Below are 25,749 nucleotides of genomic sequence, written 5' to 3'. Positions count from 1 at the left end.
TAAACAAAAACATTTCGGGAGCTCAGAATTTTATAACTCAAAGAGGTGAGAATGTACTGCTTTCCACCTCAAGTTTGATCTGTCAAATCCAAAATTAAAATGTACAAAATATTAATCCTAGAGCAGCTCACAGCAAATAATGCCATCAGTTTTTCTTTTTTCTTGTCCTATGACTGTCAGCCACCCCTTTGCAAAGCAACAGAGAAAAATTATCATGGAGGGTGGAAGAATCCTCAAAATGAATTATTCATGGGTCCAATTGTGATATTTGTTGCAACAATAGTAAATTCACTTGCCTCTGATTATACAGTAGGTAAATAACTCTTTTCTTCCTGATGAGAACTTTCACGCACAAAATTATTTTTAGCCCAATTCTCCTGATTATCCTGTTATAAGAAAAGTTCTAGATATGAAAGTCAGGGAAGAAATGGAAATGAAAGTCACTTTCCAAAAAAGGACACCCAATATTGTGAAGAAAGGAAACAATTTTCAGGTTAAAAAAAAAAAAAACATGTCACTGCTTCTTCATGGAATCCTCAAGTGTTTATTTGCAAGCAATCTTCCTGGGCCTGGAAAATCATAAAGTCAAATATGAGCAAGTCTAGTGGAAAATCTGTGACGCTAATCTTGGCTGGAGCCGTATTTTTAACAGGCCTTGAATGTGTGTGCCGGATTATCCAGATGGTCATACAGGAATCGGCCTGATAGGATTAAACCTTTATGCTGAACTCTGCTCCATCTGTTCTCCAAGGTTTGCCTTTCCTTATCTGAATATGAATTTTTAGCCTCCTTGTGTCTGGGAGTCAGACTAAATTCAGCATTCAAAACAGAGATGTGTGCAGATAGTTTAACATTTCGCTACTTAGTCTCAGTTGACATCAACTTGGTCTTTTTCTAGTAAATATTTTTGCGAAGAATTTTCCTAAGAAGGAATTTAAACGTACGGAGAATCTACTTTTTTTGTTAGAGGGCTTTGTCTTCCTCCTCCTATTGAATTCTAGGACTCATTCCGTTCACTGTCCTAATAGGGGTTTACATTGATGTTTGCACATAAAGATAGAAAAGCAAGACCTGTATCCTCTCTGCAGATCCGACTTTAAGAAGATATGACATATAATTCCGACTGGATGAATGATCCAAGCAGAATATATTCATGTATGCTTTGTTCTTTTTCTCCATTTCAAGAGGATTAGTATTAGTCACCGTTTGATAAAATTAGCTACAACAGCTGTTTCTATCATGTTCATTAGGTTTTCTATGTTTTTAAGGAGGCTTTCTCAGGGGAGGGGGTTTGTAATTCAGAGCTCCATCTTCAGTGAAACAGGCTGATGTTTGTTTTGCCCTCCTGTGCATCTATCCCTGGAAGCAGTGAAGTTACTCATTTCTCAGTTGGAAAAGCTGGCTTGGGGCAAGTTGTCAATGGGCCAGAGCCTGGTAGATGGTTCTGGGGTTTCCAACCCTGTGACAAAGGAAAGGGGAGGGTTCTGACTGCTGGGCTCAGTGAAGCAAACCAAGGTGCAAAGGAATAAAGAAGCTGCATGAAAGCGGGATCATTCAGAATCCTACATTGTGGCTGGTTTAGGGCAATGTGGTCATTAGGTGTGTTGGATTTATGCTTGTGATGGAAACGCAAGAGCCAGCAGCCTGTGCAGCCCCAGCCCTAAGAAGAGAGGATCCCCCTAGCAGTCTAGCAGGGCTCCATCGGCTTCCCATAGCCCCCATGGTAACCCTAATTCCTGGCTCTATGCCACCACGAATGGCAGCACAAGCAGCTAATCAAAAATGTAGGCTTTTCTACACATAGGTCTAGTTATTACAAATACGCAATACCCTTAACTGATGAAAGGTCAGGGGGCAGAGAGCAGTGAAACTTCCCATTCAAGCTTAGGATGACTTAGGTTTATTGGTATAACTCTCATAGAACATATGTATCTGGCTCCTTAAATGGACAAGAATTCTAGTCAGGTGATAAGGGGTGGTACCAAATAGGTGATCCTAACTGATGAAGCCCGCTGTAAGTAATCTCTTGTAAAATAAACATGCTGACCAAACACAGTCCTAGCACCTATTCTCCACATTTTATCCTAAACAAGGACACTGCATTGCATGTTCAATCCCATTACTTAAATCTGCTTTGCCCAATATGGTAGTTACTGGCCATATGTGGCTATTGAAATTTAATTTTTAATTAACAAAAATTCAATAAAAATAGAAATTATTTTCTGGGTCACACTAGCCACTTTGGTCAAGAGCTACATGTGACTAGTGACTATCACAGAGGACAGTACAGTTATGGAACATTTCCATCATCACAGGAAGTTCTATGGAACAGTGCTGATCTATGGTTCAAGTGTAAATAACTGAGCCTGTCACTGACAGAGAATAAATAGAGCTACCATTTACGGGGTGCCCTCCACACGCCAGAAACTGTGCTAGGAACAATTAACCTCTAATCCCTCCAACAGTGATCACAAAATCAAGTGCTCACAGGGCCAGGCAGGAAGGTAAATAAATAAAATGGGCTAGGGGCAACACAATGGGAGAGGTGGGGAGTGTGGCCAACTGTAGAGTGTATCCCCTACCCAAGAGGGACACAACTTCTCAGTTTAACCTAATTGTTTCCATTTGAGAATGTGGCACTACCAGCCCTACCAGCTCTTCTGAATATTAAGAGAATGTGCACATCCAGATTTTCATATAAAACATCTTCATTTTTAATTGTAAAGCAACAAATACATAGTTTCTTAAAGCAACATGCAAACCAAACCTAAATATGACTTAGAGCTGGATTCAGTCCATGAGCTGATCCATCAGTGTGCAACTTCTATAAATCCTTGGAGGGCCAATCATCTTTTAGTTATTAATTTCTGAAACTGCATGACTAATACTGCCACCGACTCATCAAACAACAGACACAAACCACACCACTGTCAATTCTGTCTCTGATTGTTCAATTCCTCTCCCAGAACAACACAGAAGTCCCCAGCTAGCCCTCCTCCGCTGTGCAGATTTTCTATAAGCAGTCTGGGAGACGAGCTCCGTGCTCCTGAAGGATTTCTACTGTCATTATGCAAGACAGCATAGATAGAGACTTTTTAAGGAAACTACGCTTTGAATGTGAGCAGCATCTCAAAATCAACCTTGTCCAACCTTTAGTAATGCACAACTCCTGCCTTGTGCTTTTCAGAATAGCACTGCTTACATTTCTCTCCACAACCTAGGCTGCTACTGCTAACGTATTTGAGTGAACTTTTATTATTGAGAACCTTATCGTTTTGAGCCAGTTTCCTCTCTTCGCTGACACATTCGGTGATGCTGCACTCCAGTGTTTGTCATAGCACAGATGTTTCCGTGGTGATGATCAGTGACGTCACAAGCACCAGAATGTGTATCATCAAACTTATCCAGACAGAGGAGCAAAAAAGAGTGAGAGCTCCATTTCCATTTGAACTCCATGTTGGACTGACTTGGCCACCTCAAAAATTACTCTTTGGAGTCTGGGCTGTTCTATCTGGACTGCAAAGGGCAAGTACTCACACTTGCCTGTTTATGATTCATTTCTACTATCAGATTATTAATTAGGTGCTAAGTCCCACGTACATACCAAAACCCAGATTAACCTGCCTCTGATGCCCACTTTCAAAACAATACTGCCCTGCTCAGAAGCTTTCTGTCGTTTCCCCTTAGCCTACAGGATCAAGTCCACCCTTACAAGTCTGGCTGATTCGCCCCTTCCAACCTCACCCTCCACCTATCCCAAACTGGAAGAAGGGCTCAGCAGCACTTGGGACCACTGGTTCTGGATTCAGGAGGTCTCAGCTCACATTCCAGCTTCTCCACTTACCAGGCTGGGCAACTTACTTCACTTTTCTTTTCTTTTCTTTTTTTATAATTAATTTATTTATTTTTGGCTGTGTTGGGTCTTTGTTGCTGTGGGCAGGCTTTCTCTAGTTGTGGCAAGTGGGGGCTACTCTTCGTTGCAGTGCGCGGACTTCTCATTGCGGTGGCTTCTCTTGTCGCAGAGCACGGGCTCTAGGCACGCGGGCTTCAGTAGTTGTGGCTCCCGGGCTCTGGAGCGCAGGCTCAGTAGTTGTGGCGCACGGGCTTAGTTGCTCCGCAGCATGTGGGATCTTCCCGGACCTGGGCTCGAACCCGTGTCCCCTGCACTGGCAGGCAGATTCTTAACCACTGCGCCACCAGGGAAGCCCCTACTTTACTTTTCTTATGTCTCAGTTTCTACCACTCTAATTGGGGATAATACTTAAAGAGAACCCCCCTCATGAGGTTATTGTGAGGTTTAAATGAGTTCACCTAAATTTACAGAGCTCAGCACAGAGAAGAAATGAATAAATGTGAGACAGAAGGAAGGTGGGGAGGAGTTGCCAGAGGAGGAGGAGGAGGAAGGTCGGGAAGAAGAAAATAAAGATGATGACGGCGGACTCTCCAAATACAGTCTCCAAACACGCTTTGCACGTTTCCACCATTTCTTTTCAAGGAGGTTATACCACTCACTTCCACCCAAATAGTACTTTGCTGAAAGGCTGGTCTTTTGTGGGAAGCTGTTTCTATCCCAGTCTACAAAACACTGAAAACTTCAGTGAACTCCTTCATTTGTCACTTACTTCACTTTTTCTTGAACTTTTATCTTTGTATACAAAAAGATGTGTGTGTGTGTGTGTGTGTGTGTGTGTGTGTATACAGCTGGGCATGTGTATATATACATATATGCAAAACAACCCAACTATCAACACATCCCTTGAAGGCAGGGACCTCATTCATTCACAAACTGGATGGTCAGTGCTCTGCACTTAACCAATACCTGACAATTAACTAGCACTGTTATGTTTTCAAAGGGGTTGCCCATAATTATCACAATTAATATCAACCCCAAGTGGTGGGCAAGGAGATGTTATTTTAAATTCCACTTTACAAATGAGGTAACTGAATCTTGGAGACTCACTTGAACTTGAAACTTTGAGAATCCATATTGGTTGATAAAGTCAGATCTTTAAAATACCCAAACTACCCTTCAATTTTGGTATTTATCTGAAATTTCTGCTCAGTTTCGCTAAACTTCGACCATGTAAACACAGCCAAAGTCCCATAAAATCTTAGTTGTGAAATTCCTTATTCCCAAGATAGAGGGTGGATATTTATTAACTTTACAGAATATTACTACTCGATTTCCAAGTAAAGTTATTTTCCCCCTAAGACTCAGCCCCACGTATGAATTATAGTAAAATCTCTCTTTACCTTCTTCTGTTTCCAAGTTCAAAAAAATGGCATCCTAATATAATACCACAAGTGCCAATTTAAACACAGGAACACTGAAAATACTGCCAGACTTTGAGGCTTAGAAGCTTTCCTACTGCTGTTAAGTTGGGCTGCTAAACCCATGGTCAAGAGTCCGAACATCAAATATAAGTGATAGCAGCACTGTGAGAACTTACATCTTTAAACTGTAGGGCAGTTCCCCTTAACTTTCATTTTCAACTTGGACATTATCCATCTCAGTGGTGTTCATTATAGAATTTTGCACATATAAAGAAAATAATAAAAGTTTACTGATTAAATAGGTTATCCTAAAACAGTAACTTAATAACATTTTCCCCAACTTGTCGTTTTTTTTTTTTTTTTTTTTTGAGCAACAAGGATTGGATTCCACAGGCTTTAGCTAACCAAACCAAGAAGAGTTTCTAGGTTTCTGCCAAAGTTGAAAGGTAGAGGAATCTGAGGTCTGACTTTAAAGATTTGTTGCACATAACAGTTACTGGAAGAGCACAGCTGGCGTGGTGATTCAGCCAGAATATTTTAGCAAAGAATGACCCATGGACTTCCCTGGTGGCGCAGTGGTTGGGAATCTACCTCCCAAACCAGGGGACACGGGTTCGAGCCCTGGTCCAGGAAGATCCCACATGCCGTGGAGCAACCGAGCCCATGTGCCACAACTACTGAGCCTGCACTCTGGGGCCCACGAGCCACAGCTGCTGGGCCCGCGCGCCTAGAGCCTGTGCCCCGCAATGAGAGAGGCCACCGCAGTGAGGGGCCCGCGCACCGCAGCGAAGAGTAGCCCCCGTTCACCGCAACTAGAGAAAGCCCGCGCACAGCAACGAACACCCAACGCAGCCAAAACTAAATAAATTTAAAAAAAAAGAATGACCCAAACTCTGTTTTCCTGCTCTACTAGGAAATGACAAACCACTCTGGAACCTCTCTGGCACTCATTTCCCTCCCCCACAGCCCCACACATAACACACCTAAAAGCATCTGCTTCCAAACCAGCGCATAGGACCTGCTCAGCCTGCTGCCTTCCCAACTGCGCTCAAAAGAGAAGTAGCCAAAGAATAAAAGAGAGTTCTCGATTTGTACCAACCACATTAATTTTAATCATTCTTCCAAATAACAGCCAGAGTCTACTGCTATTTGTATGTCTTCTGACATTTTTATTGCTGTGCCCCAAGGTGGATGAAAGAAACTGATGTGTTGAGAAGAAGCCCCAAACCTGGCGCTGTCTCTGCCTCTATTTCCCATGTTCTCCTGCTGTACGTCGCTCCCGAACTAGGGGGGAAGAATGTGGGTTTGAACAACTGGCGTCCTGCTGATTGCAACTGTCAGTTAAATAAGCCAGTAACACAGGAGCGTATGTTCACACATAAAATATTAATTGCACAGATTGGGGTAAAAATATATTAATACGTGGGTTCCACTTTCATGCTTAGTGGTCAGATAAGTATTCGGCCAATTCAGTTCTATTTCTGCGCCCCACAGTCTCGACAGTGTTACTTTTGTGTTTCACTTTTCTTTTCCTTCTCTGGTTACCGTCTGGTTTCCCATGTTGGTGCCTTCATTATGACTGACCAGCAGCATACGTTTAAGCAGGATTTTAATTACTAGGTCATCTCCTAGCCAACTTGCCCAAGGCAGGCTGGCAGAAAAGCCCTACAATCCATGCCTTAGACTTTCCCTTGCTCCTCTCCAGGTAAATCTCTTTTTTTTCTGAGGACGCTAGAATCATGCTGATGGCATCATATTCATCTGATAAAGATGATGATCACCTAATTTCTATAAAGTTTCATTTCTGTCCACTGAGTATTTCAAGTTGCAGGGCTGGCACAGAGTGGTTGAGATGGGGTGCCTGATAGCGTGACATGATACCAGGATTTTTTTATCTTAACCCAGAAAAGCACCTTCCCATATATCACTGCACATGCCAACTAACGTACCCTGGGGATTTAGCACAGATCTGGCTTTTCAATTTGCCTTTGAGTAACGTCGTCAATTTGCTTCAATTGAAGCAGGAATTATATTACATGATCAAATGGCAGGAGAATTTCTCTCCACCTCTGAAGTCCAACGTGAGGGAATCAGCAATGACTAAAGAGTGGGAAAGAACAGTGGTGATGGCCGACTGCATCAGCTACTTGGATGTCCAAATGCTGCAGATACAAAAATCTGACTCTTTTTTTTCTTTTTGGCCACAACCAAATTTTTGAAAGATGGCTTCAGGGTCCCTCATTTGCTAAATGGAGAGAGTAATAGTAGTGCCCTCCTATGGTGGTTAAGAGCATTAAAAGAGATGATATAAAGTGCTCAGCATTAAACGTGATGTTAGTAAACGCTCAAAGGCTGCTATCGTAACGGCAGAATCACCATCACTCGAAACACTGGTCTAAAAGTTAGCATTTTACTGGGCAAAGAGGTCTGTTAGCCTGTGATTGTGAAAATACATTGGACCCACTTCTCCAGGTCAAAGAGAAAGCAACCTATGGGAAATTTCCAAATTTATTTTCTCAAAAATGGATCTAAGACCTAAGCCACTTTCCCATTTGGGTCTCCCCTAAGCTGCTGCTTCTTTTTTTTTTTCTTTTAACATCTTTATTAGAGTATAATTGCTTTACAATGGTATGTCAGTTTCTGCTTTATAACAAAGTGAATCAGTTATACATATACATATGTCCCCATATCTCTTCCCTCTTGAGTCTCCCTCCCTCCCACCCTCCCTATGCCACCCCTCTAGGTGGTCACAAAGCACTGAGCTCATCTCCCTGTGCTATGCGGCTGCTTCCCACTAGCTATCTATTTTACCTTTGGTAGTGTGTATATGTCCATGCCTCTCTCTCGCTTTGTCCCAGCTTACTCTTCCCCTAAGCTTCTAATATTTTGTTCCCATGTGGAATTTTGGATATGCTTTCCCCTCTGCCTAAATTGCTCTTTCCTCCTTGCTTGACGAAATGCTACTCCTTCCTTCTTATTTTAAATTTTAAGTGTCCTTGATTCTTCAGACTTGGCTGAGTTCCCTTGTTTAAAGCTCCCTTAGCAGTCTGTATTTCTCCTGTAGAGTGCTTACCATTATTTCAATTTAAGTAATTCTACGTGCAATCATTTGCTTCATATCAACACATAAATATGCACACGCACGTGACTGTATACCTCATAATGTCAACTATTGTGGCTGCCTTGTTCATCTCTGCATCTCTATTGTCTAATAGAGTAGGCAGTGAGTAAATAAATGTAAGTAGCTGAGTGACTGAATGCTGAACGAATAAGCCAGCGAACTAAAGAAGAATCATCAGAGTTGTTAACATATTAAGGCATTAAACAGACTAGCTTAAAAAAAGTTGAGACATCTTCCAGTGGTTATTAACTGCCACTACACCCACACTGGGCTTCCTCACTGGATAAGGCAGTGGCTCTGTGGAATCGGGTTTCCTAAGCTGCTCTGGTCCCCCCTTCTAGCAGCAGGCACTCCATTCTCATGGGGGTTAAAATTAGCACCAGTAAGCTCCCCCTGCACTGGGCTCTAATCATGCAAGGGCCCAGGTGGATCTTGCTGACAGATGTTAAGGTTAGAAGGAAGGGTAGCAGCCAGATGAGAAAACAGAGCCACCCCCGTTCCGGAGGTACCAGCACTTCCTGTCTTTAGGCTTGGCTGGTTCCTGCCTGCCCCGCCCCTCCCCCATGCATCGGTTTCAACACAGTTGCTGCTCTTTCTGTCATTTGAACTCAAATCCTATCTTGGAAATTGATGGGCGATTCTGCCCCTGACAACACAATGTCAGCTTTGCTCAGCGTCCAGCTGGTTCCGTATATATTATCATAATGCGCTGCCTGGGTGGACCCTGGCTGATGCTCTCCCTTGACTCAAATCCTCCTTTCCACACTAATTTCTGCTTTCCGACATGCAGACACTACTTGTTTAAAAATAAAAACAGAGGTAACAGCTTGGGAGACATTTTGATTTTCAAAATCCTGTGAGGACATTAAGTCTATTCTCATGGTAAACTGAGCTAAAAAGGTTTTCTATTAAAAAACAATATTTGACTCATAAAAAAAAAAGTGTTTCCCAGGGTCCTATACTGTTTCCTGGTGACGTGAGAAAAGTATTACTTCTCCCAACCCCTAAGCCCTCCAAAACAGTGTTTCCCAAGCTTCAGTCCTGATTTTGCTCCATCCTCTACCACTTACTCTATGACTTAATTAACATTATAGTTGCTATTTTTGTTTACATTGACTTACTTTTTCTTTATACTTTTTCTTTAAATTCAATCTTGCCCTCAGCAAGAATAGCTGTGAGGGAGATCAGCTCCGTGCTTTGTGACCACCTAGAGGGGTGGGATAGGGAGGGTGGGAGGGAGACGCAAGAGGGAGGGATATGGGGATATATGTATATGTATAGCTGATTCACTTTGTTATACAGCAGAAACTAACACACCATTGTAAAGCAATTATAGTCCAATAAGGACGTTAAAAAAAAAAAAGAATAGCTGTGAGACCACAACCTGGGAGTGCTTTGTTTTTTTGATTTTTGCTTATGCATTAAGATAGACATAACTGTTTTTAAAAACTTTTTTGAATGATTTTTTTCTCTATCACCTAACTGCATGGGAAACCTAGTAAAAAAGCTCACTGCTAACCAGTGAACCAAGCGAATTCAACACTACACCATATCAGCTGAAGGAATTCAGAGAGAACAACGCCGGGTGAGAGCTACCTAAGGCACAAGTGGCTGTGTATGCCACACCGTGTGGTTTTTCCAGGCCTCCTGGAACTCACTGTCAGTCTCCTGCAGAAATGCCCAAGGCAAAAGGAAGTTGGTCTCAGACCTGTCCTGTGGAGTGAACATTACCTTGGTATGTTGGTGGTCACTCACCAAAGCAGTGTGTGTATAGCAGCTCAGGAGATCAGCTGGGCTCAAACAACAAATCATCAGGGCTTAAAGGGCTCATCAAGCTCCCTGTCCCCAGCCCCACTTAATAGATGAGGAAACTGAGGCCCAAAGAAATCAAAGTACATAGTGGAGGTCACGTGGCAAAGTAGGGACAGTGCTCTGTTTTCATATATTTCTGCATGCGTGAATGAAAATGTTCAAACAAAGAAATGTTTCAAACCCACTCCTGGTCAGTGCCCCTAAATATCTCATCTTAATAAGATTTATGACCAGTACATAGACGCTCTCATCTGCATATTCACATCACTTGAATCCTTTCATATTCTCAAGTAAGTAGAAAGTAATTAGGAAGAGGCCCTTGGCTTGAAACAATCAATTATGCAGATAAACACGATTGGAATTATGATGCTTTTGTAACCAAATAAAAAACAAAAAATTAGGCTTAAAAAAAAGTTCTGTCATTTCGGTCCAAAACATAGTAAGAAAGCACCATTCTGTCACCCCACCCCCTCCCCTGACACTGTGTGCTTATTAAAATAAGTTAGGTGTGGTTCAGTCATTTATTAGGTCACACAAAATACCAAATACTGGAAGTTTCCCACAATTCACAGGTTTCTCAAGAAATTCATAGAAGAAAACTGCCTCCCCGAATCCATCTCCGTTTCCCATGGTCCCTGTGGCATGAGGTTTAGTAACCCTTCAGTGCCCTAACAAGGAGACTGTTAGTACCCTAACTGTCATCTAACTCAAAATCTCACACTTTCTCCTGGTCTCCTTTTTCTCTACCTTGTATGCATGCCAGGGAGTCCATATGGTCAGCAAACCACTTCTAGATGAATTAGAACATCCTTGTAAATAAATAAAATATTACAAGTCTCCCTCTTATCTTGCCAGCCCCACGGAAAACATACCAGTCAGCAAATAAAACCAGCATTTTCTTTATTTGACTACAGCCATGAGAAAAGTAGGCTGTTGAAGGGAAATGAACTCTAAGGTAAACTTATACAATATGCCCATGAGAAACAAAAAAAGATATATCTGGGCTAACTTTTGAAAGGTCTGTTTAAGATACCAGCAAAACTGCCTCACTTGTATCGAGGAAAAATAAGAACAGTAGGATAAGAGATGCAAAGAATACCAGCATAATGTATAGAGCAAGTAGTCTATAAAGTACAGACTCTGAAGTTGGGCTCTCTGGGTTTGAATCCTAGATCTACTACTTATTTGCTGTGCAACTCTGGGCGAGTTACTTAACATCTCTTTAGTCTCATTTTCCTCATCTTTACAGCAGGGTGCCCACAGCACTATGTGCACAATACAGTCAGGACTCAATGAGTGTTTGTGTCATTATAGTTAGTGCCACTATTCCACAGAGCTCTGTGGTTAGGTAGACCTGGGGTTGACTCCCAGTTTCAACTCTAATTGTGCCTTTGGGTAAGTTATTAATCCCTCTAAATCCCAGTTTTCCCACCTGTCAAATGAGGATAATAACTGTTATAGCTTATAAGACTTGTTGGAGGATTTGATGACATGATATAAATAAAATGATTACCACAGTGCTGGCACACAGTAAATGCTCCAAAAATGTGAGCTGATAATAGTCCCCAAATATCAACAACAGTAATAATAAGAAGAAAAAGAATACATATTACTCCCTGGCATGGTCACTATTAAGCAGGGCAGCAAAGTCTGAGCACTGTTTCTCCTTTGTCGGCAATGCTGTTGCTGGTGTCATATTCAAATAAAGATAAAGTAGATCACCTGCTTAGCAGTGACCTGTGGCTCATGAACTCTTTAATCTGCCTGATGCCAAGAGCTTGCTGGCTACCAAATCCCCAGTGTTAGGATTTCTGGTGTTACCTGCTTTATGGATTACTCAAGGGATACTTTGAAAATCAGTCTTCACTTACATCCTTGTTCATTATCTTGACTTCTTGCCGGGTCCTTTCTATTGCAAGGGAAGACAAAAGACACCTTCCCCGCTGCTCAAAGAAAAAGGCCTGATTTGATGCTTGAAAATCTGGGGCCTCCTTCCTCTATTTTATGACACATCTGGATATTCTTAACCCTAATGTTCTGTTCTTGCGTCTGTCTTGCTTTTTCAAGTAGGAAAATCAATTGATAAGATGTAACATGCCACCCTCAGTAACAAAAGATGACATCCGTATTTTTCTGCTAAACGAGACCCTTCACCAAAATGCTCTTACCTAAGTGGGGCTGGCTGGAGTTCTGCACCAACACCAGTCCTATAAAGGGCCATTGTCCAAATGCAAAGCTCTGAGCATTCATCCTCTGCCCTTGTGTTTTGAAGGTGCATTGCATTTCTGTCAGGAAGTTGGTGAGATTTTACAGACATTATTCTCATGATCCCCAGAATCGCAGAGAGACCTGTGCAAGCCTAGGCCAGCCGGAACTGGAAAGCCATCAGGGATGGACCCCATGCCCTCTGACATCTGTGCAACTCCTAAAATCCATACTTGCCAGCCAGCATACCATGGGCAAGAGCAAAGAGCTCTAAATGGATTTGGACGGAAACTAGCAATGTGAGCATAAGCAGGTGACACGCTCTCTCCAGGTCTGTTTCCTTCTCTGGAATATGAAGCGTGTGTTAGATGACCGTTTGTACTTCAGTGGCTCTTCACTCAGCGTGAGCTGTGTGTTCAGTCACTGACCACAGTCGGAGGGGAGCGAGAGACTTGGGACAGCATGATTCTCTTTGTTGTTTAGTTTATTTTCACTTGTCCAGGTAAGACTCTACAGGTTCAGAAAGTAAATTTCTTAGCTACTTATGAAAAAAGAAAATTAATAAGCCAAAACCATCTGGAAAAAGAACTCTCCAAATGTTGGACTTTCTTCTTATTTTGAACACATGCACTATTAATAGAATGAGAAGTGATCAGGGGGACAGCTCCAAGGCACAGCCATCTCCATCATGAGCTTCCAAAGGCTGGCAGGGAAGCGCAAGGTTATAAGCCACTCAGAGCAATCTTGCCCTGGGCTTTTACGACACACTAGGAGTCCATGTAATTGACACTGAGCTCTTAAAAGGCTTGCGTGGCCCCCAGAAGTGACATTTCACAACTGTCTCTGACCACGGCCTGAGCATCCACACAGGCCTGCGTGATCTGACCCTCAGCAGCTTCCCCAGCCTTGTCTCCTGTCACTCTCAGTGGCCAGAGCAACAGGAACCATCACAGGCTGCTTCTGGTTCCTTGAACTCACCTAAGCAAAACAGTCTTTGCACATGCTATTCCATCTGCCTGGAAATTTGTTTCTGTCCCCTTGTCAGGGGAAAACTTACTCATCTCTTAGGTTTTGGCATAAATGAGATTTCCTCAAAGAAGTCTTTCCTGACACCTCACTTCTCCTCACTCCTTTTACGGTCCCCCTTTTATTTATTTATTTACTTATTTATTTATTTATGGCTGTGTTGGGTCTTCGCTTCTGTGAGAGGGCTTTCTCCAGTTGTGGCAAGCGGGGGCCACTCTTCATCGTAGTGCGCGGGCCTCTCATTATTGCGGCCTCTCTTGTTGCGGAGCACAGGCTCCAGACGCACAGGCTCAGTAGTTGTGGCTCACGGGCCCAGTTGCTCCGCGGCATGTGGGATCTTGCCAGACCAGGGCTCAAACCTGTGTCCCCTGCATTGGCAGGCAGATTCTCAACCACTGCGCCACCAGGGAAGCCCTACGGTCCCCCTTTTATACACAAGTCTGATGAGTTAGTTCTAAGTTGTGTTTAGCGTCTTTCTTCTCTATTTACATCATAATTTTGTGAAGACAGGCACTGTATCTACCTGGGCTCCTGCAGCACCTAGCTCCCCGTCTGGCATGTAATAGATGCTTAGTATGAAGGAATGGAGGAAGGAATGATCCATTACTGACATGACATAAGAATGATCTCTTACTGACACCTAAGAGAGGGCTACACTAGAAACAGCCAGTGGATTTCTCTGTTCTCCTGAAAACCTGTTTCTCCAAAGGCACCTCAGGAGGTATCAGATGAGCAAAGGCACGCGTCAATGGCTTCAGTCCAGAGCACCAAAAAATAGTGCATGCTAAAAGGTCTAGAGACGGCCCCACCCAGCTCTGAGAAAACATACAAAAATTGAGGCCAGAGAAGCAAAGGGACCTTCCCAGAGTCACAGAGCTAGTTAACGGCAGAGTCAGGACTGGACCCAGCTCTCCAGTCAGACAGCCGATCCTCGTCCTATTAGATCCAACGGACACTTACTAGCCACTTCTTAGGGCCTCATTACAAAGAAGGGAGGAGAGGGAGTCTCTTGTTTCTTTGGAAGCTCCATGCTGTCTCTCAATTTGGAGTAATCTCCCCAAGCCTGAACTGTCTTTCTCCACATGTCCAGAAAACAACAAATTTAAGTGCAGCTGGGAGTCAATGGGGCCGGATACCCAGGGGCAACCAACAGCAGCAAAAACTGCTTGTCTGGAGCAAAAGGATTAAAGAAGGTCAAATGCTAAAGAGCAAGAATAACACCATATTGTCAGGGGCAGCTGGAAGGGGCCACTACAATGGAAAGGTCAGAACTGACTGGTGGTGGGGAAAATCTGATTCTTTCTTTACTGCTGTACTTACAGCAAGGAGATAGGCCCAGCAAGTCTAACACCACTCTTTATTCTACAAAGGATTTTCAGTTTGACCAAACTCCACTTCTGCTTTATTTTGGGATCCTGGCACCATTATACTTCACATGTCAATCTCTGTAATTACTGTGAAGGGAAATTTAATTCATTCGTATCTGATGCTCACAAAGCTAAATTTCAATCGCTTTCCATTTTAAAAAGCGAGGTGTTTTAAAACATCTATGCTTGAGCCAGGAAACTAAGTCCTCAGGTCAGAACTCATGAACAGTAAAATGTTCATCTTCTCAAAACTCTGTGATGACCTAGATGGAGGGGGAAAGGGGAGGAGGGAGGTCCAAGAGGGAGGGGATATAGGTATACACATAGCTGATTCACTTCACTGTACAGCAGAAACTAACACAACATTGTAAAGAAATTTTACCCCAATTTTAAAAAAAAAAAAGTTCAAACTGTTTCTCAAAAAAATAAATAAAATAAAATAAAAATTCTTGATTAATACAGTCCTACTGATTTTTCAAATAAATATGAAGGTTTGTACAAATTCATAACAATTAAAAAAAACACCTTGATCTGAAGAACAGCAGATCAGGGCCTTAACCCCACTCCCAGAAAGGGTGTTGGCCAGGCGCCCGACCCGCTCAGATTTGCCCAATGATCCCGGAGAAGGCAAGTCCCCCAACAGTGCAGCAAGGGAAGAGAGCGGAGGGAGGGAGGGAGAAAAACACATGCACGCCAAAAAAAAAAGATGTCCCCTAAAATAAAATGAGCATTTAAACTGCTTGTCAGCCAGCTCCCTAACAAAGCCAGTAGTGTATTCACAGGCATTTGCATAAATGCTGCTGGTGAGTTCACCATAGCTGCTAGCGCTAATGGTCCAGAAAGTAATTTAGTCACTTCTCCCAGCATTCTATGTCAGAATGATGAGCAGCAGCACTTTGCCTTGTTGCATATTAGATCATTGGATAATAAAGTGTTAGCGCATGCAAGCTGACAGGGTCCCTGCACTACAGCTTTTGAGGGCACCACTTCTTGCCACGGGGGAAAAAAAAAGAGAGAAACTGACGCCACGGTAGGCCTTACATTCAGGTCAACACAACCTGAAACTCAGAAGAGCAGCGATAGTACACTCCGCAGGCCCTCTGAAGATCCCCAGCACACAGGCCCCACAGTCTGCCCAAGTGATGGGGAAGGCGTGGGAGGGGCACACAGGCCAGAGCTGTGCATTTACCGCCCATGGGGTCAGCTCAGCGGCTCTGATCCCAAGCCTATGCTTTTCCAAAAATCACAATCCTGAGAGCAGTTAGCTTCTGAGGCTGCTTCTCCCCACAACTGTACATCTTCTACAAAGCTGTTGCTTAAACAGAAAAACCTCACTGGCCTAAACTCGCTCATAAATATCTAGCCAAAGGAAATCTCAGTATTTATGAATGAAGAAAAAAATAGGAGGGAGGACAGTCACCACGAGATCCAGTGTGCCAGGATTCACCCTCTCTGGACCACACCAGAGTCTGTGAAATAAATCCACCTTTGTCAACTCTCCTACTTGAAATACAGGGACAGTTATCCGAGCACAGAGGTCTGTGAGTCCATGGTTCACACAGGGGAGAAGGCGTGAATGTAACACGTGGTCACTATTTCTCTTATATGCAAAAAGATGAGCCGTGGAAGAGAACTTTCCTCCAACCTTCTGACAAGCCCAAGACAAACAGAGATGTGCAGAATGGCTCAAAATAATTCAGGCTACCTGTAAATGAGTTGGTACAGAGCCCAGAAGGAGGGAAAAACAAGACTCCTACAGGTCACCTAGGAGGTGAAAATACTGCGCACAGTCTCGCTGTGGGGCAGCTGTGTGAGGTGGGGTGGAGGTGGGAGTGGCCGAGGAGGGCCATGGCTCTGTGAGTCTTAAACAGGGCATTCTTCAATGGCAAGATGAAGCATTACCATGCCCCCAAATTGATGCAAACTAGCATCTAAGTCCACTCCCACACATCACCAATGAAGAGCCCATAGTCACTCTCTGCTGAGTAGATATTTATGTATCAGCGGGAAGCGTCTAAATGAGTGGGTGGTTATGTGTGGTTGGTTGATTCATTCTGCAGAGAAGCAGATTTCCACATTATTGTCATTACTGAGAACCTCAAAGTGTCTGCCTTTTTATTCTTCTGGATAGAAGTGAAGTCAGGTTTTGGTGAGAGGGAGGCCCCCTAGCTGAAGGAGACAGGACACACCCAAGTCCCCAGTGATGGTTAACCGTAAATAAACAGTGAAATGTCATCATTTTCTTGAGTGACACGCTAAGAAGAACGTGGCCATTTGTGGACTGGTCACCTGCAGCAGAGGAATAAAATGTTGTCTTTAAAACTTAGAATAGTTTGTTGTTGTTTTTTGTTTTTTTTTTTTTTACAAATTATGCGAATCTAAAAGGAAAGGTGGTGGCAATGGATAAATTAAGATTAGATTTACCATACCTATACAAATACAGATTAAGTACATATATCAGAAAGCCCGAGCACATAGCAAGGGAGGTCTACGGAACACTCTGTAATCTTTTACATGGGAAAAGGATCTGTACGTGAATAGATATATATGATGTACGAATGAACCAGATTGTGTACACCTAGGACAAACTGTATTCTAATCATTACCCCAATTAAAACAACGAAAAAAAAAAAACTTAGAATGAAATGCTAGCCCAGCTGAAATATTAATATGTTCACCTAGAAGGGAGAATATTTGAGCTGGGAGGCAGGTTAGCGACGTTCTGATGCAGAGATCTCCAAATGTGAGCCTGTGGCTGTCTTCTACCTAAGTGACTTTCCCCCCTGTTCCTCCCTTCAGGGGCTAAAACATTTGTAATTAGTTACCAGCAATTAAAAAATAGGAGAGTTTTACTTCTGGTCAAACTGGAGCATCTGACCCCACCCGGCTCTCCCTGCCCTGGGTGACAACTGCCTGGGGCTGGGGTCGGCAGAGCATGAACTTGTCCTTCTTCCGCAGTCTCCACCCAGCCCACTTCCCCCGTGCACGTGACCTGCCCCCACCCAAGGCACACATTTTTTTTTTTTTTTTACCCCTACAGATCATCCCTTTCATTTTGCCAAGAAGGAAACTAAGGATCCCAAAAGGTAAGTCGACTTGTCCAAGGTCACACAAAGGCCAGAAATGAAGCTCAGACCTGAATTTGGTTTCCCAGCTCCTATTTCAAGGCTCTTTTTCCTCCACATCATGATGTCAAATAATGTTCCTGACCGCCAAGCCCTAGAGGCGTCCTGGCTAGCTGGTTGTTTTTTACTGGTTTGTGTTGGGATTCTTTTTTTTGGTGGAGGGATGATTTACAAGGCATCGTGTGCTCTCCAACGACCTTCCCAAGGGCAGGCATGGGAGCTGGATGTGGTCTGCACTTGGAGCACATTTTGAAACTGTGAATCCATGACTGTTAGATACCAAAATGACAGTCAAGTCTGTTCCCAGAGACGACAGTAACTAACCAGTCATAGTCGAAAACAAGACTTTAGCTTTTAAGCTAGTGCTGTCCAAATTGTACCGACTGAGTATTTACCTATTTTTTCCTTCTTCCTTTCACCTAAGTATCTCTAATCATACAATGCCTGAAGTGACTCCAAGGGTATTAAAAGGCAACATTACTGTAAAGTGAGGATTAGAATAATTTTAAGTACAGAAATGGAACTAGGAATGTAATCATGAGCAGGTGTTCCAAATGGCCTCCTGCAAAAAGTAATATCCATACATCTCAGCACTAATGAAACCATAAAGAAGTAGCTTTTGGAATACGCTGGTTTATTTTAAGAAGACTGTAACACTGGATTGGTAAAGAATCCCTTCTACGAGTGTTACACCTGGCTAACTAATAAAAAAGTACAGTTTTGTGTATTCCTTAACTGCAGGGGAAAAAATCAGGCAAAATGATGACAGTGGTGTGTTTATTAAATTGGGACGCTGACAGGGAAAGGAGTTTTCTACCTTATGAACTATATCACAGACAGCTCATGGCCCATCAAAAAGTCAGACAATCGGGTGGTAGTTTGTGTGATAGTGTTTTTAAAAGAATCTGGATGACCTAGCAAACTGGAAAGTGAAGTGGGGAAATGAGTTAAGAGTTTAATTTGAGGAGACTGGAGAAAATCTACCATGTTGATTGATATCCAGTAGAGTCTCAGTCACTGTCCTGGGTGGGTGGGTGGGTGGATGGATGGATGGATGGATGGATGGATGGATGGATGGATGGATGGATGAACAGAGGGATACATTATATATACATGCAGCACAGAAACATTTGGACATATGCTAAATCCAGCCTATAGTTCCTTTGAGTGGCATTTACTTTCCTTGGTTCAAATTTTTGCCTGATTTCCTCCAGTCCACTCAAGGGTACAACTCATTAGCCATAAAATCAAGACAAATGTGATTTCTCCCCACCAAATTCTACCTACATAAAGCAGACTGTATCATGTGGTAATGAGGGTAGGGGTGTGCACAGGGCATGGGAGGGACATTTAGTTTGGACTTTATATTCAGAAAACACCTCCAACCTAGACTTCAGACCTTATCTCCAAAAGAAGTTAAGTGTGTAGTCACAGAGCTACACCAGCAGGACTGTAAAGACAGTGAAGTTCATTATACAACCAGGTCAACCATAAACTTAAAATATATCATGATTTTTGTTGCCCTGTTTTGGCCTTTCATTATTTTTTAATCAAGTGGGAGCTTAAAATAAAGCAGGGGTCCAGTCTCCCTCTGTCTTTCAACCTGAAGGAAGGATGTATCAGCCATTTCCAGGGTAGGGAGCTATGCAACAAGAAAGGCTGGCCCTCAAAGACATCCTCCTGTCTTTAAATACTCAGCATCAATATTGTTCAACAGGACATTTGAAATTTGAAAAGGGGTAGAGCATGTGGTGGAGTTGTAAGAAAGAAACCAAATAAATGCACAGTTAAAGTAGCAATGCCAACCAATGAAAATGATTCGCCTACCATGTTCCAGATAAGAGGGCGTACCTTCCGAGGGGTCAAGCCTCCGAGCCCTCCGCCCATGCTTGGAGTTATTATGGACAAACATATTATCAGAGACTGCCAGGACATGGCCATCCACATTGACTGTCGTAGACACCACGACCTGGAGACAGAAGAGAGAAATGAAGGAACATTTTAATATAAAAGCATGGAGGGTAATAAACTCAAGTTAAATAAATAACAGCTGGGAGCTGAAGAAAATTGCATAGCTATTTCACATAATAACTGGTGCTTATGCTGTACGAGTCTAACAAGAGGAGCTATTGATGAGTGGGTCTTTGGCATGGAACGCTTTTGATGCAGTTTTAAGTAAAATTGCACAGTTTATAGTTATACAGCAGAAGGTACACTGTTAACCATAATTTTAACAGGAAGATCTTTATTAGCATATTTTTTTTACACAAGGGTGGTTGTGTTTCACCTAAATTGCCCTTCAGTTTAGACACTGAAGCAGATATCACAGTTGATCATGCAAATAAAACTCTTTTGAATCTTTAAAATATTTCTTCCCCCCAGCACTGCGTCAGGGTTAAGGGGATAGAGAAATGAAAAAGAGAGGTTTCAGTGAGAGCTGGGATGAAGCTTTCTCTCCTGGGTGTCTTTTTGGGGTTTCTTGTACTTTTTTTCTTACCACATTAGTTTAGTTAATCAGACATCAGACCAAAGCCCCCCTCACCACCATCACTACCACCACCACCACCCCAAAATCCACGCTAATCAAGGGACTTAGAGCTGTGTTTCAAAGCCAAAAAAAAAGAAAAAAAGATAGCCCTGGCCCAAGGTACATTCAGCTACTGTGGCGGTCTCATAAACTGACTGAACGGAGTTTGCCGGAAAGGACAGAGGCAAAGGTGTTTTCTCAGAGAACTTTGACTAAAACACTGAGACAAAATGACCTACAGTTCTCCTTATATTAAATGGGTAAGAGGATTAAAACCCAACCCCACAGAGATATGTTTATTCATGCAACCTCTTACAACCAAATATAATAATTGTCTGTAATTGCAGCTTCAGCACCCACCTCATGCTCTGACATGGGAAACAGCAATCAGCCGGCTCCCGTTTAATCCACCTATTATGTTGACTAATTAACTTTGCTCCACAGTTTATTTCTTCCTCCATTATCAGCCCCTGTCAGCCGCAAGCACCCTGCAGCACAGGGGGGACCTCAGGCTCTTTGATTGATCACCGATAGATTGACATGCAGATTAATTTAATTAGAATCACCTCACTTGAGAAATGAAAGACAATGGCAAGAGGGCTAATAGATCTGCTCTTATAATGAGGCGAACCTCCAGAGCCAAGGCTGAGGTTTTCTGATTTATTTTTGCTCAATTCCCTGGTTGCTTGGAAAGACTCGTGCTTTAATTGCTCTTGGTTTTGAGACGCCTAAGCCCCCGAAGAGGTGAAACGTTTTACAAGGATTGGCACATACTGAGGCCCCAGTTTCTGAGGAAGACTTTTCTCCAAGTTGGGGAAAGGGGACCCTGACTTCTAGAGCCTTGAGCAATGCTACGATTTCATCACCTGAGTTGGGCAGAGGGGAAAATGCTAGGCCTGGGAACCATAAGCCCTGCCTGGCAGAGCACCCTGCCCCCAATCCACCAATGGTTGCCATACTTAAAAGTTCCACTGTCCCCTCTTTGACCTAAAGGCATCCTGGCAAAATATGGCGGATTTCCTTCCCCCTTGCCTTCAAGATGGCAACCAAATTTTTTGTTGTTGTTGTTTTCCTTCGGGCCCTCCCCTCTGCGGACCCAAGGCCCTGCTCCTTTTATCAAGGCTCTAGTATTTCTCAGACCCATGAAGCAACACTGTGGTCATCCTGCCGTGGGGTCTCCCAGGGATGACTGCTGGGGAGGGCTTCTGTGGGATCCCCTCCACCCTCCCTCAGGGTCTTCACCTTGACCCCCCCCCCCAACCAGGACTTGGAGCCTCGCCTGATTTTATTTTTTATCTCTATTTTGTTAAAATGCAAAGTAAACAATTAAGAAGAGTCCATTCAGGGACTCAGGGTATTCTCTTTAGTCATTGTGAAACCCAAAATTCCAGCCAGGGCAAGTCATTCATGGAAGGATGCAGCAAGTTTGAAGCAGCAGTTTGCAAAGTGGTTTTTCTCTTTCTTCATGATTGATCAACCAGATGTGACAGCCTGAAGTTTCTGTGTATGTCTCATCAATTGTAGGTTAATTTAGAAGAAGAAGGAAGAGGAGGAGGAGGAGGAGGGAGAGGAGAAGAAAGTTCTCTATTCTTTTATTTTCAAAAAGTACTATGAGTGGTGGCAGAGTCCATATTATTTAAAGCAACGGAAACTCACTTTTCTTTTTAGCTAAGAAGATGACTTCGTGGGGCATTTACAATTATGTAACAGAGCTGGGTCTTTCAGAGAAATTTTGATTTACTGCAAGACCACAAATGAGTGGTCACTGGAGTCGTTAGCTGAAGAAACTATAAAAGGAATGACAAACGGTATCTGTTCACAGTGTCAGGAAATACAGAAAGTGGTTATTCTAGATGTCTGTCTTAAGAAAAAAAAAAGGCAATGACAATCCACTGTGCACCTGTAAGACTGAGTGCTACAGGCTTAAAATATTCAGTATCATTTAAAGACCCTGTCATCTAATTCCTACATTGAACAAAAATATCGAGACGGTTAAGAAAAAAAAAAAGAAAACTACACCCTATATGCTTTTATTTTCTTGGTAAGAGAAGGATCACCAAGACCACATGTGCAGTAAGATCATTTCATTGAAAGACCAGTTACAATTGGAGAAAGATGATACAGAGAACCCTCATGCCTTTAATTTCCAGAAAATAAACACCTATTATGTTTCTCAAAAACTCATAACACAACACATTTTAACTTCCCTACCCTGAAAAAATTTCTCTCATTCCAATTTGGAAATGATCAGGATATAGTTAAATAAAATAAATGCTGCAATTAGTCCACAGAGCAACTTGTAAATAAAAAAAAAAATCTAATGGTGAGATGCAAAGGGAGCACTGAAAAGTCCTTTAAAAATAAGCCTATAGTAGGAGGGAAAAGGGCCTTTACAGTTTAAACACAAGATTAATGAGGTGCTGACACATTCATGCAGGCAAAGGGACAGATGGACCTGCCAAATCTTCCACCTTCCCAAATTGTGTCAACAAAACCCAGCTTGAATTTGAGACAGATAAACATGGAAAATGATTTTACACTTGGACTCAACCACCCCTTCCCTTTCAACCTCCTTCCTCACTCCCCTGACCCAGGGTAAGATGAGGAACAGGTATATTTAGAATTTTATGATATCTGTTATAATTAAAACTTTACTCTCTAGAACTGCACTAATACAGTAATCACACATGTGGCTGTTTAATTTTAAATTAAGTAAAATTTAAAATTCCATTGTTCCCAAGTTTCCATAGCCACATTTCAAGTGGTCAGTAGCTGCATGTGGCTGGACGCCACTATAATAGGGCAGTTATAGAACATTGCAGAATATTCTACTGGACAGTGCTGCTATAGAATGGTTTTTTGTGGGGTTTTTTTGCGGTACGCGGGCCTCTCACTGTTGTGGCTTCTCCCGTTGCGGAGCACAGGCTCTGGATGCGCAGGCTCAACGGCCATGGCTCACAGGCCCAGCCGCTCCGTGGCATGTGGGATCCTCCCGGACTGGGACACAAACCCGTGTCCCCTGCATTGGCAGGTGGACTCTCAACCACTGCGTCACCAGGGAAGCCCTATAGAATGGTTTTGAAATAAATTGTTCCAACTTATTCATGAGGATGCCCAATTTATTCCTCCTGAAATAAGTATTAAGCCAGGTGGACATGTTTAGGGTCGTATACATATATATTTTTATCCCTGTATTTTTTGGAAGTAAATTTCTATTTGGGGGAGGGGCATGGCTTTTTAGTATAGCAATCCAGAGATGTGCTGATGAATACCCAGTGTGTTCCCTGGTATCTTCTGTTTGCAACCAACCCTCCAGGTGAGGGGATAAAAAGGGTGAAGGGAAGTCCACAGGTACCCACAGACTTCGGGGATTTTACAATGAAGTTTCTGACTTCTTGGCTCATATCAGTGGTTCAGAAATTTTCTCTGTTATATCCTGGATCTAAATTCCCTGAAGGTTATTACTCTTACTATCTACCCCCATCTATTTAGAATTAGAAAAAATTCAACACAAAATTTATGACTTTTTACTCTCTATCTTTCCTAGCTGATGTTGTCTTTGGCCAGCTTAACTTAACCTCTCTAAGCCCCAGTGTCCCTGACTCTCAAATGGAAATGATAATAGTACCTAACTCATAAGGTTACTGTGAGGCTTATATTATTTAAAGTGGTTAGCATGGTTTCCAGTTCTTATAGAGCAAATGTTAGCAGTGGTAGCATAGTTGTTGCTTTGTTGGTGATCTCGTCAAAAAGTTCAAGAGTCTATAAACTTATTTTAAATACAAGGCTGCAGAAATTATTTCTTCTACATTCACTGCTCTATCAGTTTAACACTGAAATCTTACAAATTTAAAGACCTTCGTGCTCATGATACATAATTATATAATTTAGACCTCTTGTGAATTGCAAGTTTCAATGGTTTATGTAATTTTGCTCTCTATAAACCATCTTCCTATTGGCGTTTTACATTCTAGGCTTGAAATGAAATAAAACCTTACAGCTTTGAAAACAGTCCATACATTTTCTGCATCTTATCAATGCAGTCTAGTTTCCCCAATACTTCATTTGAATGAGGGGTTCTCTGAGAGTTTTCTTATTGGTAATTATTTCTTTGCTATCATTCCTTAGGTTGTCCCTCTTCCCTTCCTATCAAGCCGGAGACTTTGTATGTCCCAACTATATTATCTCAGATTCATGAAGCATGATCTCTGTCTCATGAGCAGATTTTCAGAAAGACACAAGCAGCTAAATTCAGTCATGAGTGGCAGATCACATTAACAAAAGTAGCAGCTCATGTGGAAGAAGGGGTTAGGACAGAAGCAACAAAAAGAGTTGAAATCTGTGTCTTCAAATATTTCTAGAACAAATACAGCGCTGGGGGAAAATTAAATCATAAAAATATTTTCACTGTTTAAATTTAGAATATTTTGGTAGGCAGTACCTCTAAAATATAACCACTTTAGCAACTTAATTTTGAATAATGATTTAAAAATTATAAATCTTGATTTTCAATGCTAATATATGATAATTCAGTGTAAGGAAATTAGTGCTAAAGTTGGTCTATTACATGGCTTCCTTACCTCGGGGTTTAGCTTATTCTATGTTTGCATTAATTCAGAGCCCTTAATAATGAGGCATGAAATGCACTGACCAGAAATACATGAAATGAAAAGGCATTAAGCAACATTCCATGGAATAATACTCGACAATAAAAAGGAACAAGCTGATACATCTGGATGAATCTCCTGATAATTAGGTCAAGTGAAAAAGCCAATAACAAAAGGCTACATACTGCATATTATGGGCTGAATTTTGTCTCCCACAAAATTCATACGTTGAAGTCCTAATCCCAGAACCTCAGAATGTGACTGTATTTGGAGACAGGGCCTTTGAAGGGGTAATTAAGTTAAAATGAGGCTGTTCGGGTGAGACTTAATCTAATCTGATTGGTGTCCTTATAAGAAGAGGAACTTTGGGCACACAAGGTGTTCATGCAAAGAGGAAAGACCATGTGAGGACACAGTGAGAAGGTGGCCATCTGCAAGCCAAGGAAAGGCCTCAGAGGAAACCAAACCTGCTGACACCTTGAGCTGGGACTTCCAGCCTCTAGAACTTTGAGAAAATACATTCCTGTTTTTATGCCACCTGGTCTGTGGTATTTTGTCACAGCAATCATAGCAAACTAGTACACTGCATGATTCTATTTATTTATTCTTGAAATAGCAAAAGTTTAGAAATGAACAAAGTAGTGGTTGCCAGGGATTAGGGACAGAGGGAAGGTGGATGGGGCTA

At 42.4% G+C, this 25,749-nt stretch overlaps 1 protein-coding gene across 8 annotated transcripts in view; it reads right to left on the bottom strand.

Annotated features, from left to right (window-relative positions):
- EBF1 (EBF transcription factor 1) overlaps positions 1–25,749 on the bottom strand; it is a 394,973-nt gene that overhangs the window by 106,175 nt on the left and 263,049 nt on the right. For 4 of the 8 annotated variants that reach the window (XM_033407906.2, XM_012537168.3, XM_033407907.2 and 1 more), the window contains exon 8: positions 19,758–19,899. In XM_033407906.2, the coding sequence (XP_033263797.1) occupies positions 19,758–19,899 (142 nt within the window). The remainder of the gene's footprint in view (positions 1–19,757; positions 19,900–25,749) is intronic. The other 4 variants (XM_033407908.2, XM_033407909.2, XM_033407910.2 and 1 more) reach the window with 1 other exon arrangement.

Source organism: Orcinus orca, chromosome 3 (assembly GCF_937001465.1).
Source record: "Orcinus orca chromosome 3, mOrcOrc1.1, whole genome shotgun sequence".
NCBI classification, from domain to species: domain Eukaryota; kingdom Metazoa; phylum Chordata; class Mammalia; order Artiodactyla; family Delphinidae; genus Orcinus; species Orcinus orca.
This window is presented reverse-complemented; position numbering and strand designations above follow the sequence as displayed.